This window comes from Oratosquilla oratoria, chromosome 34, assembly GCF_046742065.1.
Source record: "Oratosquilla oratoria isolate Oo_2021 chromosome 34, ASM4674206v1, whole genome shotgun sequence".
Classification (NCBI taxonomy): Eukaryota; Metazoa; Arthropoda; class Malacostraca; order Stomatopoda; family Squillidae; genus Oratosquilla; species Oratosquilla oratoria.
This window is the reverse complement of record NC_134810.1, coordinates 42,527,336-42,542,489: the sequence shown is the minus strand read 5'-3', so window position 1 is coordinate 42,542,489 and position 15,154 is coordinate 42,527,336. Positions and strand designations below refer to the sequence as shown.

Sequence of the window (15,154 nt, the reverse complement as noted above, 5' to 3'; positions counted from 1 at the left end):
ACCCAACTTCACTTTTCACCATCTCACCTCACCGGAGCGCTGTTGTTGATCACAGACGGACTACCCTAAGCAAAGAAACATACATACATACATACATACATACATACATACATACATACATACATACATACATACATATATATATATGTATATATATATATATATATATATATAGATAGATATATAGATAGAGAGATAGTCATGTTCTTCAAAGTATATTAGATATACATTCAACAAACGTATTCTTCTTTGAAACCGTCTGCAATGCAGTGTTTGTATGAGATTTACAACCCAGACGGAAGGCGTAGCCAACCTTTACCAGAATCTCAATACATTTTTTTCTTTTTCTACTGAACAACCCTTGTACCAACTGAAATTTGGGGGTTGCTATATCTATCATAGGCGCTTTATTGTTATTTTTTTCATTAAGAACATAGATTTATATTTCTGCCAGAATGTCTCGTTTGAACATGTATGATGTAATGAACTAAATTATATATACAATTAAAAGTGTGACAATATAAATTCTATTGATTAATAAACAATATCATATTTTCATTATCTATATCTTTATTATAATTATTATTTTCATGCCTTTCTGTCTCATTTCTGGGGGGGGGGGTTAATGATTTTTTTCCTTGAGAAAAGGGTGAGGTGAGGGGGGGACTCCGGGCCTGATACTGACGCATAGTTGGCCCGCCTGGGCTGAAGGATCTGGGGACCATAGATAGCGTTTCTTTTCCTGCTCTTTTTCAACTTTCAATTGAAAATAAAATTCAGTGTTCAATGACTATTATGTTCAAAGTTATTTTCATTTGATCTGTTCAGAAGAATGAAAACACAATAAAGGAAAAATAGTTAGGAAGGGCCAGAGTGACTGCTCATGAGAAGGGTGGTTTGTTTCGTAGCTGGGTTGTCTGGTTTGGCGGATTCTGAATCCGCCCAACAGGAAGCCCCACCATCCTTCCCAGCCTCAAACTATTCAGAATCCGCCAAACCAGACAACCCAGCTACGAGACAAATCAGCCCTCTCATGAGCAGTCACTCCGGCCGCGACGGACACCCAGGCCACAGTAACGGTTATCTAAGTGTCCTTTCCCAGTGGTCACAGTTCCCCTTCCCACGTTCCCTTCCCCGATATTCAATGTGTCCTTTCCCAGTTTTAGACCAGAGTAACGGTCAACCTCTTTGTAATCTTTCCTAGTGTTTACTTTCTGTATTTATAATCATCCATTTCTTTGTTATTGTTACAATTGAAAATGCTAACGTCTTGTATCCTGTTCTACCCATTAGATGGCTTCTATCGTCAACTTGGTTTTTTCTTTACCTCTCCATGCTAGAGAGATCTTCAGAAGTCTTGAAACTCTTCATCGGAAAATCATCAGAGCTCAATCTGCTGTTGCATACATTTCAACATGCCTTAAAGAAAATATTTTGCCGCGTTACTCCAATATATATATATATACCGAAACTGAAAATAAAAGATTATTGTAAGAGTGGACCATCTATATACCATCATGTGTTTTTTGCTGCCGCATCACTGATGACAGATAATTTATATCAGGTTTAAATTTTGTTACTTTGAGAGATGTGCACGCGTTACTTGTTTCACCCGTAAGGCTACTCCTATTAAAGTTCATTACGGAAAACAATGATTCACAACATAGGAAGGAAAACAGTAAATCATAACTGAATAACCCAAGTTGGACAGAAACTTATGGATATGTACAAAAATTATTATTTGAATTCCTACTCTCTTCAACTTCACTTTCTATATACACTTACCAAGGTTTATAGAACTCGACTTGTGAAAACAAGCTAAAACGGAGTAAAATTATAGGTTTACATACGAGTACACAACTCCAATGAAATGTATGCATGTCATCTAGTCACGTGTAGATAACATTTGATATTCCTAAATAGTGATAATACATTTCACAAAGCTATAACAATAACTTCTGATTGTGTCACATACATTGAAGAATTGATTAACAACCAGATAATTACTTCTTCAAAACGAGTCAAATTCTCGCGCGTAGTAATCCCTAATGTACAATACAACACACTAATCGTATTATAGAATATAAAAGTCACCCCTGCATTATTCGTTCTCTTTCACTCTGAGTAGTACTAAACCGAAAATGGGATCAAACCAGTTCACAGAATATGGGGATCACTAAGGCACAACTACAAAGTAAATATAATCAGGACGCCGACGGCGGCATCATCGTATATACATTCACACCTTATGACGCCCTACGTAGGCTTCATTGTATGAAAGAGGTTAATACGGTTAACTAGAACCAATCATGTTTAATATCTATATTTTCCTTAAATTTATATCCAAATTTCCATATAGTTGAACTAAGACTTTACTTAACGATAAGTTCTTTGTGAAATTATAGAAATAAATAATATGGTAAATGAGTTACACCATGTCCGCCCACCCGGGAAATGTTATAAATGCTGGACCCAATAGGGTCGGGTAATCAGACCTTCACCTTCTACGCGGCTGAGTAATGGCCCTCGATCTCTGTTCACCTCGGACATGATGTGACTTGGACACCATTCATCACTATGTGTGATGCATCACCTTCCTCCGAGTACCGTTACTTCAGTGGCATACCGTGGACTCACCGTTTCCTGTGTTCATGTATGAACTCTTCCTGACCACCTAGAAGGTAGATCTGGGTTGAATCAGCCCCACAAACCACGGAGAAAAGAAGAAGAAGAAGAAGAAGAAGAAGAAAAAGAAGAAGAAAAAGAAAAAGAAAAAGAAATATTGGCGCCGCCTGAGGTCGAGTGGTGCCCTTCCTTCCTAATCTTCTGTATACCACCACTCCAATGAACTGTTCCGAGGGCGACTGACAGCCCTGGAAGCCTAAAAAGTAAATAAACAAACAAATAGAAATAAATAGATTATACATATATGTATATATATATATATACATATACATATATATATATATATATATATACATATATGCATATATATATATATATATATATATGTATATATATATATATGCATATATGTAGAGTATATATAAGTTGGATATTTAGAATTATTATTATTATTATTCTTTTAAGGTGAGCCCAGGGTTTCGCGTGCCGGAAAAAGGCATGAATGTGACAAGTTTTGCACGCGTGCCAAGGGTTGCCCACCCCTGATCTAGGAGATATTGATGTTGGGGTTGTTGTGCTACAGCGCCACAAAGTCTGCCGTATTCATAACTGTTTCTCTCTTCATGTAACACTTGCCACCCACCACGATCTCCAAGGCTGATCCTGTTGAATACAGATTCCGCCTTTCTGTCAACTTATATTTCAACTCATATGGTCCGGGCTCAAATCCGGGACCAGATGGCCCCACTTTACCCCCTTGCCCACTGCGCCATGGTCAGAAAGCAAGAGAATGTCCACATACCTTCTGACGAAGTGGCACCAGTAACGCGCACAGACACTGCAAGGGGCAGGTGCTTTGGGCAGGAAATTGGGCACTTCACTCCTTTGTATTATTCTTATTTGGCAACTATCCGGTAGGGTGCAACACCATTTTCCACGTTATAATTTCTGAATGGTAAGGAAATGGAAAAAGCCCGTGAGAAGTAATTTGTTATTCATTGTTATATATTTTTTGTGAAGTGCACTTTTGGGGCACAGGGCAAAGGGGCAGATGCTTGGGCACCCCCAGCACCACCACCCCCCCCTCTCCACGGGCCTGAGTAGCACCACCGTGCTGATCCCGAAGTAGCAATAAGGCTGCTGAGGTCGATCTTGTCTACATCTGGCCATTTTGACGTTGATTTGACAATATTTGGGAGCACATTGCAGAGCCATGGCGCTGGATACCTCCTCTTGCCTAGTTACATCTTAATTCCTCTATTCTATCTACTGCGTTCTGCCTCAGTATTACATTAATATTTTGTTCATATGATATATATTTCTCTTTCAAGTGTTTAGGCTTCTAGGTGTTTGTAGGTCAGCGCACATATCATGGTGTGCGTCACTCTTTCTCGTAGTAATCTTTGATGCTTTAATTGCCCGCTGAACACTTTCTAGGGTACTTGACGATAACTTAGATTAGAATTGTAGTAGTTCAGGCGCAACAGAACAGTGTTTTAAACGGTCTTACATATATCCACCTCATAATAGGAACCGACCTTCCCACCTACTATTGTGAAGCTTTTACGATACATACACTACTAATGTTCGATTTTTACAACATCCACTAATTCTTTCGCCTATCCTTTCAAACAACAATGACACTACCCAAAGTCTTTGGTGATAAAACACCAATACTCCAATCACCCCACTATAACTTCCTACAATAAACAAATGAATAAATAAATAAGTAGATAAAAATAAATAGATAATATTTCTTATCAAAGCAAACACTCTTGCCGAACTAAACCAATACGTAAAATATTACATGCGACTGCGGAGCGAGAATGTTGACAGAGACACAAGCCTCGAAAGCCCACAGACCGTAAAAAACGACCAACTCATTTTCTGAAGTCATATTACTACCTTGTAACACTAATTTGACGATCGAAGGTGATGGGTCAATCCACTCAGGGTCTGGAATCGTGAAAAAGTAAAGGATTCCTGATCTAGGCTATTCCAGGTTTCAAATAGTAAAGAAATATCAAACGGCGTGCCACAGGATTCTGTTCTGGCTCCATTACTCTTTGCCCTTTTTATCAATTACATCACAGACGCAGTCAGACGTGGAAGTGAGGTGTTCATGTACGCATCCGACACAAAATTTTAAAGAAAAAAGTCTAAATAGTGAAAAACGTGAATAGTTGCAGGATTATCTGAACGAACCGAGGAAATGAACTAAGAAATGGTTATTTAATTTCCATCCTGGGCAAGCATATACATGAGGATTGGGAGGGCACCATTTGTGTATACATTACAAAATTCAACAGATAGGAGTAGAATCGAAACACACACACGCACACACACACACACACACACACACACACACACACACACACACACACACACACACACACACACACACACACACACACACACATCTATATATATATTTATATACTGTGGTAAATTGAGATTAATTGTGATATATGTGTATGTATATATATATGTATATATATATATGTATGTATATATGTATATATATATATATATATATATATATATATATATGTGTGTGTGTGTGTGTGTGTGTGTGTGTGTGTGTGTGTGTGTGTGTGTGTGTGTGTGTGTGTGTGTGTGTGTGTGTGTGTGTGTGTGTGTGTGTGTGTGTGTGTGTGTGTGTGTGTGTGTGTGTGTGTGTGTGTGTGTGTGTACTTAATGATAAGCTGACATTATCAGATAATCAGGCTAAAAATCAAATAATAATGCAAATAAAAATGTTGGGTGATAAGCTCATTATTCCTTCTTGAGTCAGCAACAGCCAAATTCTGTACATAGCAATGGTACTACTACATTTGTGAGAATCAACACCATGTGAGATCGAAACCTTTATTGGCACGACGTTTCGCTTGTTACAGCTTTTTCAAGTATTTGAAAAAGCTGTAACAAGCGAAACGTCGTACCAATAAAGATTTCGATCTCACACGGTGTTGATTCTCAGTCTTGTCGGCTTTTGCCATTGTGTTTCAACTACTTTATTTATAGTCTGTCAACAAAGTGCAATGCCCCCCGTCTAATAAAGGATATAAATACATTGGAAATATGTAGAGGAGAGCAACAGATTTAGTTCTTCACATAAAAGAACCATATATATATTTGAAACTAAAGATGTCTAATTGGAGAGTAGGAGACGGGACCCTGCGAGCGTTGCTCTTTCTTTGTATATTACAAATAGATGAATACACAATAAGAATGAGAATCCGGCTAGAAATAATGGCCTCAACCTGTCAGAAAATATTTTTAATTTGAAAGTGGGTAGAAACAACTTCGCCAGCCGTGTAGTTAATGAATGGAATAAACTTTCTGCAGAGGCAGTGCAATGTAGTTCAGTTCGAAGCTTTAAGATTCGTTTAGATAAACACCTGAGCAAGATGCTGTAATGACTGCCATTTATTTTATATTATTTGTTATTATTTGTCTGTTTATTATTATTTGCCTGATTTTCATTTATTATTAGTTATCTGTCAATTTATTATTATTTACTATGTACCTGTTTGTTTATTATTTCACTATTTGCATTTATTTGTTTGATTTATTATCAGCTATATTATCATATTTTCTTATTTGTCATTATTATGATTTTTCTGCATCCGACCTAGTTATGGACCAAAAGGTCTCCTGTCGGCATGCTCCGCCTTTGTAACGAAGAGAAGAGATACTGAAGAGGCTGAAGCTAACCAAACTAGCATATGGGAGATTTTTAAATTACTTAATTGAAAAACAAAATGATCACCGGGAAATATGATGGAGATCGTACATCGGGTCTCTCTGAGCTAAGAAACTAGTACAGCACTAGGGGAAGCATTTTGAAAATCTATAAAACAAGGATCAGGTTGGACCTCAGAAAGTATTCTTTTCCAGTCGGGTCGTGAATAATTGAAATTCATTGATTGGGTGGTGATTACGAAGTCAGTCACCAATTTTTTTTATCTATGCAGGATGAATTTTGGTGATGAATACTATAGAGCCCGAATAGCCACCATTCAAAGTCAACATTCTAGCTCGAGTCAGGCTGTTACCTTAGAGTCGGAAACATTAGGATCTGCTCTAGAGGCTGGGTCTTTGAGTCTAATACAATTCATTGGCATTCTTCAGATATGTGGTAATATGCAATTTGTTTCCATGACCTCGAGATGTCGGGGCCTTTAGACTATTGCCCATTCATCTCCTACCCTTACTCCGGTTTTGTATGGGGTCCGCCCTTAGTTCTAATTTGAGTATTGTTGAATTTCCCGCCATCGAAACTCGGAAGCGCACGAACATCAGAGTACCAAAGGAAACAGTCGGGATAGCACGCGATGCTTTCCTACGTTTTGGCGACACGACAAGCTTCCTACCTATCAGGGCTACTTCTACTTAGTGCTTACGTTAATAAGGGCAAAAGGACTCACCGTATACCTCTTTTTCGTTTCACAGTTTGTCTCAAATAAGCCTTCCACCCTACCTCACTTGTGTGGACGATATCTGCGTAGCATGTTCGTTCCTCCTCAATCAATCGTACCCGGGTAATGTGTTCAGACTACGTTTGGGAGGTGCTGGCGTCGGACCTCAGGAACCTTCACTTGTCAACATTGGGCATACATATTAGTTTATAAAGTAAGGTGACTCTTTTTCTTCATTGGAATGAGTATAGTTTACCATAATTTGTATAATAGTTTATTTTCATTTTGCGTCAATGAGTATCAAACACAGAAGAACTGCACTGTTGTTTTCTACTCTGTATTGTATTTCTATAATTGTTCGAATGTAAGCTCTAGTAAACAAAACTTATGATCATGTCCTTTGCCAAATGAAGTAATGATAAGAATTTTCACCCATACCAATCAAAACTTTGTATGTGACAGTACTTAATTTGCAGTTTGTGCTTGTTATTTATATAAATAAATATTTAACCCACACCTTCGATGGGATCATTCCAAATCAAATATATTGGAAGGTGTCATCATACTGGCCGGAGCTTACATTAAATACTTTTGACAGTGTCACGGGTGTGTGTATTTGTTGAATTAGTTTAAGCAGTTGTCAACTTCTGACAGAATCCGAATTGGGTCCCGCCGTAAATTCAGAGCGAAAATTGATGTTATGTCTATTGATAAACCAGAAACGCTAGTTCTTTTTTCATAGTTATATGAAAGAAACCCAATTCAGCCACAATTGAAGATCCTACAAGGATTCAGAGGAAGAAAGTGAAATGCTGTACTTAGAACTACTGTTGGTAGGGGTGGCACACCCCTTTTCAATAGGAAATGTTTGAATCATGACTTTTTCAATGCCAAAGAATTTGCAATCTATATTGTGTGAGCAGAGTGGAAGGGGTTGGGGGTAATGGTGGTTCATTGTAACAGTGGCTGTGGTGCACAGGTGCAAACCCAACCACATACTTCAACAAATGTTGACAAGTTATAAGAATAATGATAATCATAATGTAGATTACATTTGCCATGGGCATGTATAATGACAATTGCTTGAAATATACAGCCTGCTAGTTGTTTTAATATTTACTGGTACTGTATATCTTACAATTGGAGAATCTAAAAATAACTTGCCACTTGGCTTAGTGAGAAAAGGATACTGGTTCATGACCAAAGTTGATTTAGCCTTCACAGTTCAACTTCTCTTAATATAATTATACTGGGTATTGGCTACATATAGTCAATACACTAAGGAATTTAGTGGCAGCCTTACAGGCCAGTCAGGATCATTTTTTTGTGATTGTAAACCATTCAAGGATGCTGATTACTTCCAACTTACCCCCCCCCCCATATCTGCTGCTGCCCTGCTAAAGTCTCTCCTTTAACCACCCCTTTGACAGCTCTTGAGCATGACATTATCCCTAAAAATAGAAGTATCGTTTATCAATAAAGAAGTTCAGTGCAATCTCAGGTGTCATTTTAGCATGCATTTAGCATTGTAGCTAAACTAATGGAAGCATTATACAATAAGGTGATAAAAAAATAGTCAATCCTTTGCCTCAGAACTTGTTTGCAAGACTCCCACAGCTCCTAGCTAATTGGTAGTGGCCACCAGATTGGACCCAAATTCACTCTAGGAGGAGATGTTGTGTTGTCTGGGTTAAGTGGTGGAGTGTTAGATGAGGTGTTTGGTGTCTAATGTGTGATGGTTGCAGTTATAATGTTTATTTGAGTTCATGTATTGTTCGAACTTTGGCTGTATCTCCTCTTAAGGTAGTCCAAGTATTTATGCATCCATATGTAAAACTGTATTTTTTCACATACTTTAGAAATCTGGTTTTAATTTGTTACCATGACCTCTTAAAGCACTCCCATCCTTAACCGAGATATTGGGTAACTTAGAGAAAACAGGATTGTGATGACTTGCAAGAGAGCTTAAAGCTCATAAGGGATGCCTTTTCTCAACTGTCTTTCAGTCTCAGAATGGTCATATCACTTTTTTAAATATATGAACAATTGTACTGGTAATTACATTTTTAGTGAGGCTGTTTAACATATTCACTACCCTTGAACTAAAAACTTGTTCCTCTTTACTGTTCTTTGGCGTGGTTTCATTAACTTGAGGCTGTGACCTCTTGTTTCTGGGATGGCAGTCTCTAGTAATCAACTGTAGATGTTCTTCTCTCCTAACCTTATCCATACAAAGGATTACAAAGGATTTCAAAGGTGGAGCATGCCGACAGGAGACCTTTTGATCCATATCTAGGTCGGATGTGAAAAAAGAAAAAATCATATTAATAATAAAATAATAAATATAAACTATAGTAATGTAAATAACAAATAAAATACATAAAGAAATGCATAGGTATAGTTAAATAATAAACAAACAGGAAAATAGTAAATAACAATAAATTGACATAACTAATAATAAACAAAAATCAGACAGACAAATGATAACAAAACAAAAACAGGATTTTGAATATTTCTCTTGTGTCTCCTCTGGTCCTTTGATCTTCAATTGTGGCGAGTCCCAGTCTAGCTAAGCTCACCTCATATAGACAGTATGTAAGTTCCAGGACAGATTTGGTAGACTTTCTTTGTGCCTGTTCCAGCTTCTTTGTCACCTCTCGTATATGGAGACCATGCTTGGACACTGCCTTACTATAGGGACACCAGCATATTCACATCAAGACATGTCAGTCATTTTATTAGACCTGTTATACACTGCCTTACTATTACCTTGTGTAGGGACATTAGCATATTCACATCAAGACGTGTCATTGTCTTTTCATTAGCCCTATTATTGAATTAGCCTTTGCTGCAGCCTTAGCTACCTAAGGGCTTGAGATCACTAGTAATGATGACTCCAAGATCTTTTTCCTCTTGTGTATCCTCCAGTACTTTGTGTCCCAAATAGTTCTCACAGCCTGAGTTCTTCCGTCTAATTTGCATAACCTTACACTTCTCCTAGTTAAACTGTAACAACCATTTTTGGCTCCATTCCTATATTACATTAAAATCTTGTTGTAGGGTCTTGCCACCTTCTGTAGTTCTTATCTAGTAGTAAATTTTTGCATCATTAGCAAAGAGTTTTCCATTTGATTGGATATTATCATATATATGAATAATAGGAACAGTTCTCTCCCCTTTGGGATGCTACTCCATACTTACAACCATTCTGAGGAGGTTCTCCTGACACAGACCATTTGCTGTCTATTTCCAAGAAAAACCCTGTATCCACCTGTACATTTCATCTTTCATTCCTAGAGCTTCCAGTATAGCCAAAAGTCTGCTGTGGTGGACAATATCAAATGCCTTTCGGGAACCAAGATAACGTTAGCACTGTCCCCATCATCCGCCATATTTTCTAACACGAAAGTGCTTGGGAATAACTGTTTCTTTTCAGTTTCCTTTGTGGTTATCAGCAAAAATTTTGGATCATGTGGTTTTTTTTTTTTGTGATTATTCTGTGTATATATATATGATTTATTATTATGTCTTTTTTTTTAGTGCATCACACATTAATAGAAGGCATCTATGTGGAATCTTTCCCTGTGTGGGGAGGTAAAAAGGGTGTGGGTGGATGTCATCTCAAAATTTGAATTTAAAGGACATTTAGAAGGTCATCAAGGTCACTGATTTAAAAGGGTCACGAAGAATTGTCACACCAGAACACCCACATGAAGAATTGTCACTCCATGAGATCCCACCTAAAGAATTGTCACCCCAGTACACTAAATACAGTATCAACAGTGGAATAAAGATTGCATTTTAGGTTGAATGAGGGTTATGCTTATTATTATCAACTTGTACAATTGAAGAATTATAAACCCAGGATGGCCCACATGAAGAATTGTCATCATAGGATAGCTCGCATGAAGATTTCTCCCTGTCAAAGACTGGGGTGACAGTTCTTCATGTGGTTCATTTAGAATTTTGTTTTTGCCTGATTTTTTATGATAGAACCCACTTTGATTAAGGAACCCCCAAACAATCACATTGTTTTATTTATTGCAAGTGAAGATCTAGTATTTCAAAATGTTAAAGTCCACAATTAAACTGAAAATGTACATATTTTAGTGTACAATACACTTGGACAACCTGAACTTGAGATTGTGGTCAGCATATATGGACATGGTACAAATTTTGCTGGATTTCATCAGTCATGAGGGATGGTAATTGGAATTTGCACTTGCTGCAGTGTTGCAGTGGATGACTATCCATGACCACACAAAGTATGTAACAGATAAGAAGACTTGAGACAACAGCACCAGAGTTGTATGCTGAACTCATGAATGGAAATTTTGTTGTGAAGAGAACAAGGTGCCGAAATCTAGTTGAAGCACCATGTTCTCTTCACAACCAGGATTAATCTAGGTTGCATTTAATGTAGTCTTCATAGAATTTATTACTAGTAGGCATATATTTTTTATTTGTTAATTCTTTTGTTTCAGGGAGTTTAATGATCTCTTGTTACTTTCAGAATGGGTGATAAGGATTTACCACTCATGGCCAACATATCAGATATTCGTGCACGTCATTACCTCCTTGATTTGACACCAAATTTTGAGACAAAAACATTTAAAGGCCGACTATTTGTTTTCTTTGAGCCGGCATCATCTTGCGAGAAGAAGGGAAGAAGTTGTACTCGAAATTGTTTTTGTGAAGAAATCAATAATGAATTAGTTATTAATGAATGTGCAGACTCTTCAGCTACAAAATGTAAAAGTATAGATGAAAATTGTCAAGTTAGCAATGGAGATAGAAAAACTTTTGAAGTAATATTAGATAGTAGAGATTTGAAGGTCAGCAATGTAATGGAAGTTGAGAGTGAGCAAGATGAGCTCTTTAAATTTCTAGATCCTCAGGTTAAAAGAACCAGTGATACTATTTTAGGCTACTGGAATAACAAAAGCCACACCCCATTGCCTTTTCGAGTAGAACCATGGAGTATCCATATCTGGAAGGATGCTGTCTTTTCTGTTGAGGATTTTCCACAAGTCATTTTGATAGAATATGTGACTTCACCAGCTGGCTCTTCTGTCCTTTGGCGAATAGATGAAGATGGCAACCCATGTCTCTTCACACCAGCTGCTGCCATTAATAACAGGTCATTACTGCCTTGTCAGGACCCACCAACAGCTATGGCAACATGGCAGGCTTGGTTCACAGTTTCTAAGGACATGTATGTATCCATGACTGGAGATGATGAACCCAGAATATTGACAAGTAAAGTATCAGTAAATACAGAAAGTGGAGGAACATCAAATGAATTTACTGACGGAAAAACTGAAAACTTCCAATGTGTTGACTTGTACTGTTTTTATTATTATACAAACATGGTTCTTCCCATTGCAACTATTGCCATAGCAGTTGGGAAGTGGAGGCATGTGAAATTAAAGTCATTGGACCCAGTCCTGTTTGAAAAGACTCTGCAAAGTAAAGACTGTGGTAAATATATCAGAGACAAACAGATGGACAAGAACGTTTATAACATTTACGAAAGTGAAAATTCCCAAAATCGAACATGCTGCCATTATGAATATCCATGTCATATGAGTCGCAAAGATTACGGACCTTTTTTATCTACGTGTTTAGTATATCCGCTCTCAGTAGAACCTGCAGTCCAAGCTCTCGTAAAACATCTCCCTTACTGCCTTGCTGCTGCATACTATCTGCTCGGTGTCCACCCATTTCAGCGATTAGAGGTAGTTGTTCTTCCTAGGTGTTTCACAAGCCTTGGATTAGCATCTCCCAATGTTATCTTCCTGTCCCCATCAATATTGCAAGAAGATGTGTCAATGGCTATAAGGATTGCTCATGAAATTAGGTAAGAATGTATATACTTGTAGACAAGCATTCACAATGTAGCATAAACTTTCTCTCTTGTCATAACCTAAATTCTGTCAAGTTCTGGTTTTATGGTCATATATTGATCATAATCTAGCATAACATCTTTTTGACATAGTTATATTCCTTCTTCCCTCTCTTCCTCTCTCTCTCCTCCCTCCCTCTCTCTCTCCTCCCTCCCTCTCTCTCTCCTCCCTCCCTCCCCCCCTTCCTTTCTCTCTTCTTTTCTTCCTTTCTCCATCCACACACACACACACACTGTCTCCTCTCTCTATTTCTATCTCTCTCTCCTCTCTTCACTCTCTCTCCTCTCTTCTCTCTCTCTCCTCTCTTCTCTCTCTCTCTTCTCTCTCTCTCTCTCTCTCTCTCTCTCTTCTCTCTTCTCTCTTCTCTCTCTCTCCACTCTTCTCTCTCTCTCCTCTCTCTCTCCACTTTTCTCTCTCCACTCTTCTCTCTCTCCACTCTTCTCTCTCTCTCCACTCTTCTCTCTCTCTCTCTCTCTCCTCTCTCTCTTCTCTCTCCTCTCTTCTCTCTCTCTCTTCTCTCTCTCTCTCCTCTCTTCTCTCTCTCTCCTCTCTCTCTCTCTCTTCTCTTCGAAAATGTCTGCAGAGTAATTTCTTTTCATTTAGGGTAGTATACAGAAATATAAGACATCATACCATCATCATTTCCGATAGTATTCTAAACATTGTCACATTGTTATTATATTGACATTTTTTACATTGATATTTCTAAAATCATTTTATTCATTAAGTTATCAATTTGTCTATTTATTTATTTATTTTTGTTTATTTTCCTTCATTTCAGTCACACATGGTTTGGCATTGTTATTGGCGCTCAGGACTGGACTGAAGAATGGTTGAGTGAAGGCTTTGCAACATACATGGAGGATTCCATCTATGCACTTGCCAAGCAATTTATGCAGTCTTCATCTGCCTTTGATAATGAAATTGAAGGAACAACTTGCAGTCAACCTGATGTGGCTGAAAGAAGAGATGAAAGTGAACGAAACGGAGATGATTTTGACATTTCCTTATATGAAGAGCTGTCAGACTTGCGAGCTCATTTACGATACAAAACCTTAGTTGCCGAGTTACAAAATTCGGAAGAAGAACTTCAGTTGTTGAAGCCAGTGCAGGGAGAGAAACATGTCAGTGAAAGCTCAGGGGTCAGTTATGTGAAAAATGGCCTTAACCCCGAAAAGACCTTCCTCCAAGTGCATTATCTTAAGGGCTATTTTCTGCTGAAATATCTTAGTCATTTGGTCGGTAGAGATAAATTTGACCAGATGATTAAGGAGTATGTGACAATATACCACGGTCAGCTTGTATTATCAGAACATTTTCTCAGTCTCTTTCTTAGTAGATTTCCTCATGTAAAAGAACTTTCAAATCTCAGTATAGATAGTTTAAATGAAGAATGGTTGCATAGGCCAGGACTTAATAGTAATATCAGTTTGAAATATGGAAAAATATCCAATTCACTCATAGTTGATGTAGAAAAGCACCTCCTGTATTGGAAAAATGAAGTCCGACATGCCAGGAATTCCCAGAATTGTAAGAGAATAAAGCTGGATTGGCCAGGCGATTTTTTGTTTGATGACCAGTTAGTGCTTCTTATGGAAAAAGTTCTAGACATTGCTCGAATACCTCATCGGCTCCTACACGATATGTATGTACTCTACAAGATTACATTAAAGAGTGCTGATGTTAGACATAGATGGTGTGAATTGGTGATCAAACATAATTACCCTGATCTTGAAGAAGTGGAAAGATTTTTGCTCAGGGATCAGTCTATGGGTGTTTACTTATATGGTGAACTTATAATCTCAAGGAAAAGAATACACAAAGAATTGGCAAAGAAAGTGTTTGCATTAGCGAAGGATGAAATGGATGAGAATGCAAGACTCACAGTGCAAATGATGTTAAATGGAGAGTAAGTTTGCTATAAAAACTCAGCATGTATTAATGTTTTTCATTAGTAAAAGTTTACCAAAGATTATGAAAAATGTACCATACAAGCATGACAGGGTTCATAAGCTTAACCTTGTTTGCCTGTTGAACAGCCAAATAATTGGAAGTTTATTGTGTCTAAGGACAGCATGATCCTATATATGTTAGTATTTAGATATGTTCAGTTTTGACATACAATTTTTTGCTTGCAAAGGAAGTGAGAATTGACCTTGTGCATATAATGAACCCATTTCAGTCTGATGATGCCAATTATGG

At 37.7% G+C, this 15,154-nt stretch overlaps 2 protein-coding genes across 3 annotated transcripts in view; both read left to right on the top strand.

Annotated features, from left to right (window-relative positions):
- The window catches only part of Adi1 (acireductone dioxygenase 1), a 38,151-nt gene that overhangs the window by 15,514 nt on the left and 7,483 nt on the right, over window positions 1-15,154 (top strand). The window contains exon 1 of one of the 2 annotated variants that reach the window (XM_076173522.1): window positions 14,576-14,861. The exons of the other annotated variant lie outside the window; for it this stretch is intronic. The gene's annotated coding sequence lies outside the window, so the exon portion shown is untranslated. Of the gene's footprint in view, window positions 1-14,575; window positions 14,862-15,154 lie in introns of those variants that run through there. 2 annotated transcript variants of the gene reach the window in all.
- Window positions 6,902-14,865, top strand: LOC143018257 (aminopeptidase O-like). Its single transcript, XM_076173517.1, has 3 exons — window positions 6,902-7,260; window positions 11,560-12,906; window positions 13,734-14,865. Exons 2-3 carry the CDS (start codon window positions 11,561-11,563, stop codon window positions 14,863-14,865), a joined length of 2,478 nt encoding a protein of 825 aa, XP_076029632.1. The 5' UTR covers window positions 6,902-7,260; window position 11,560.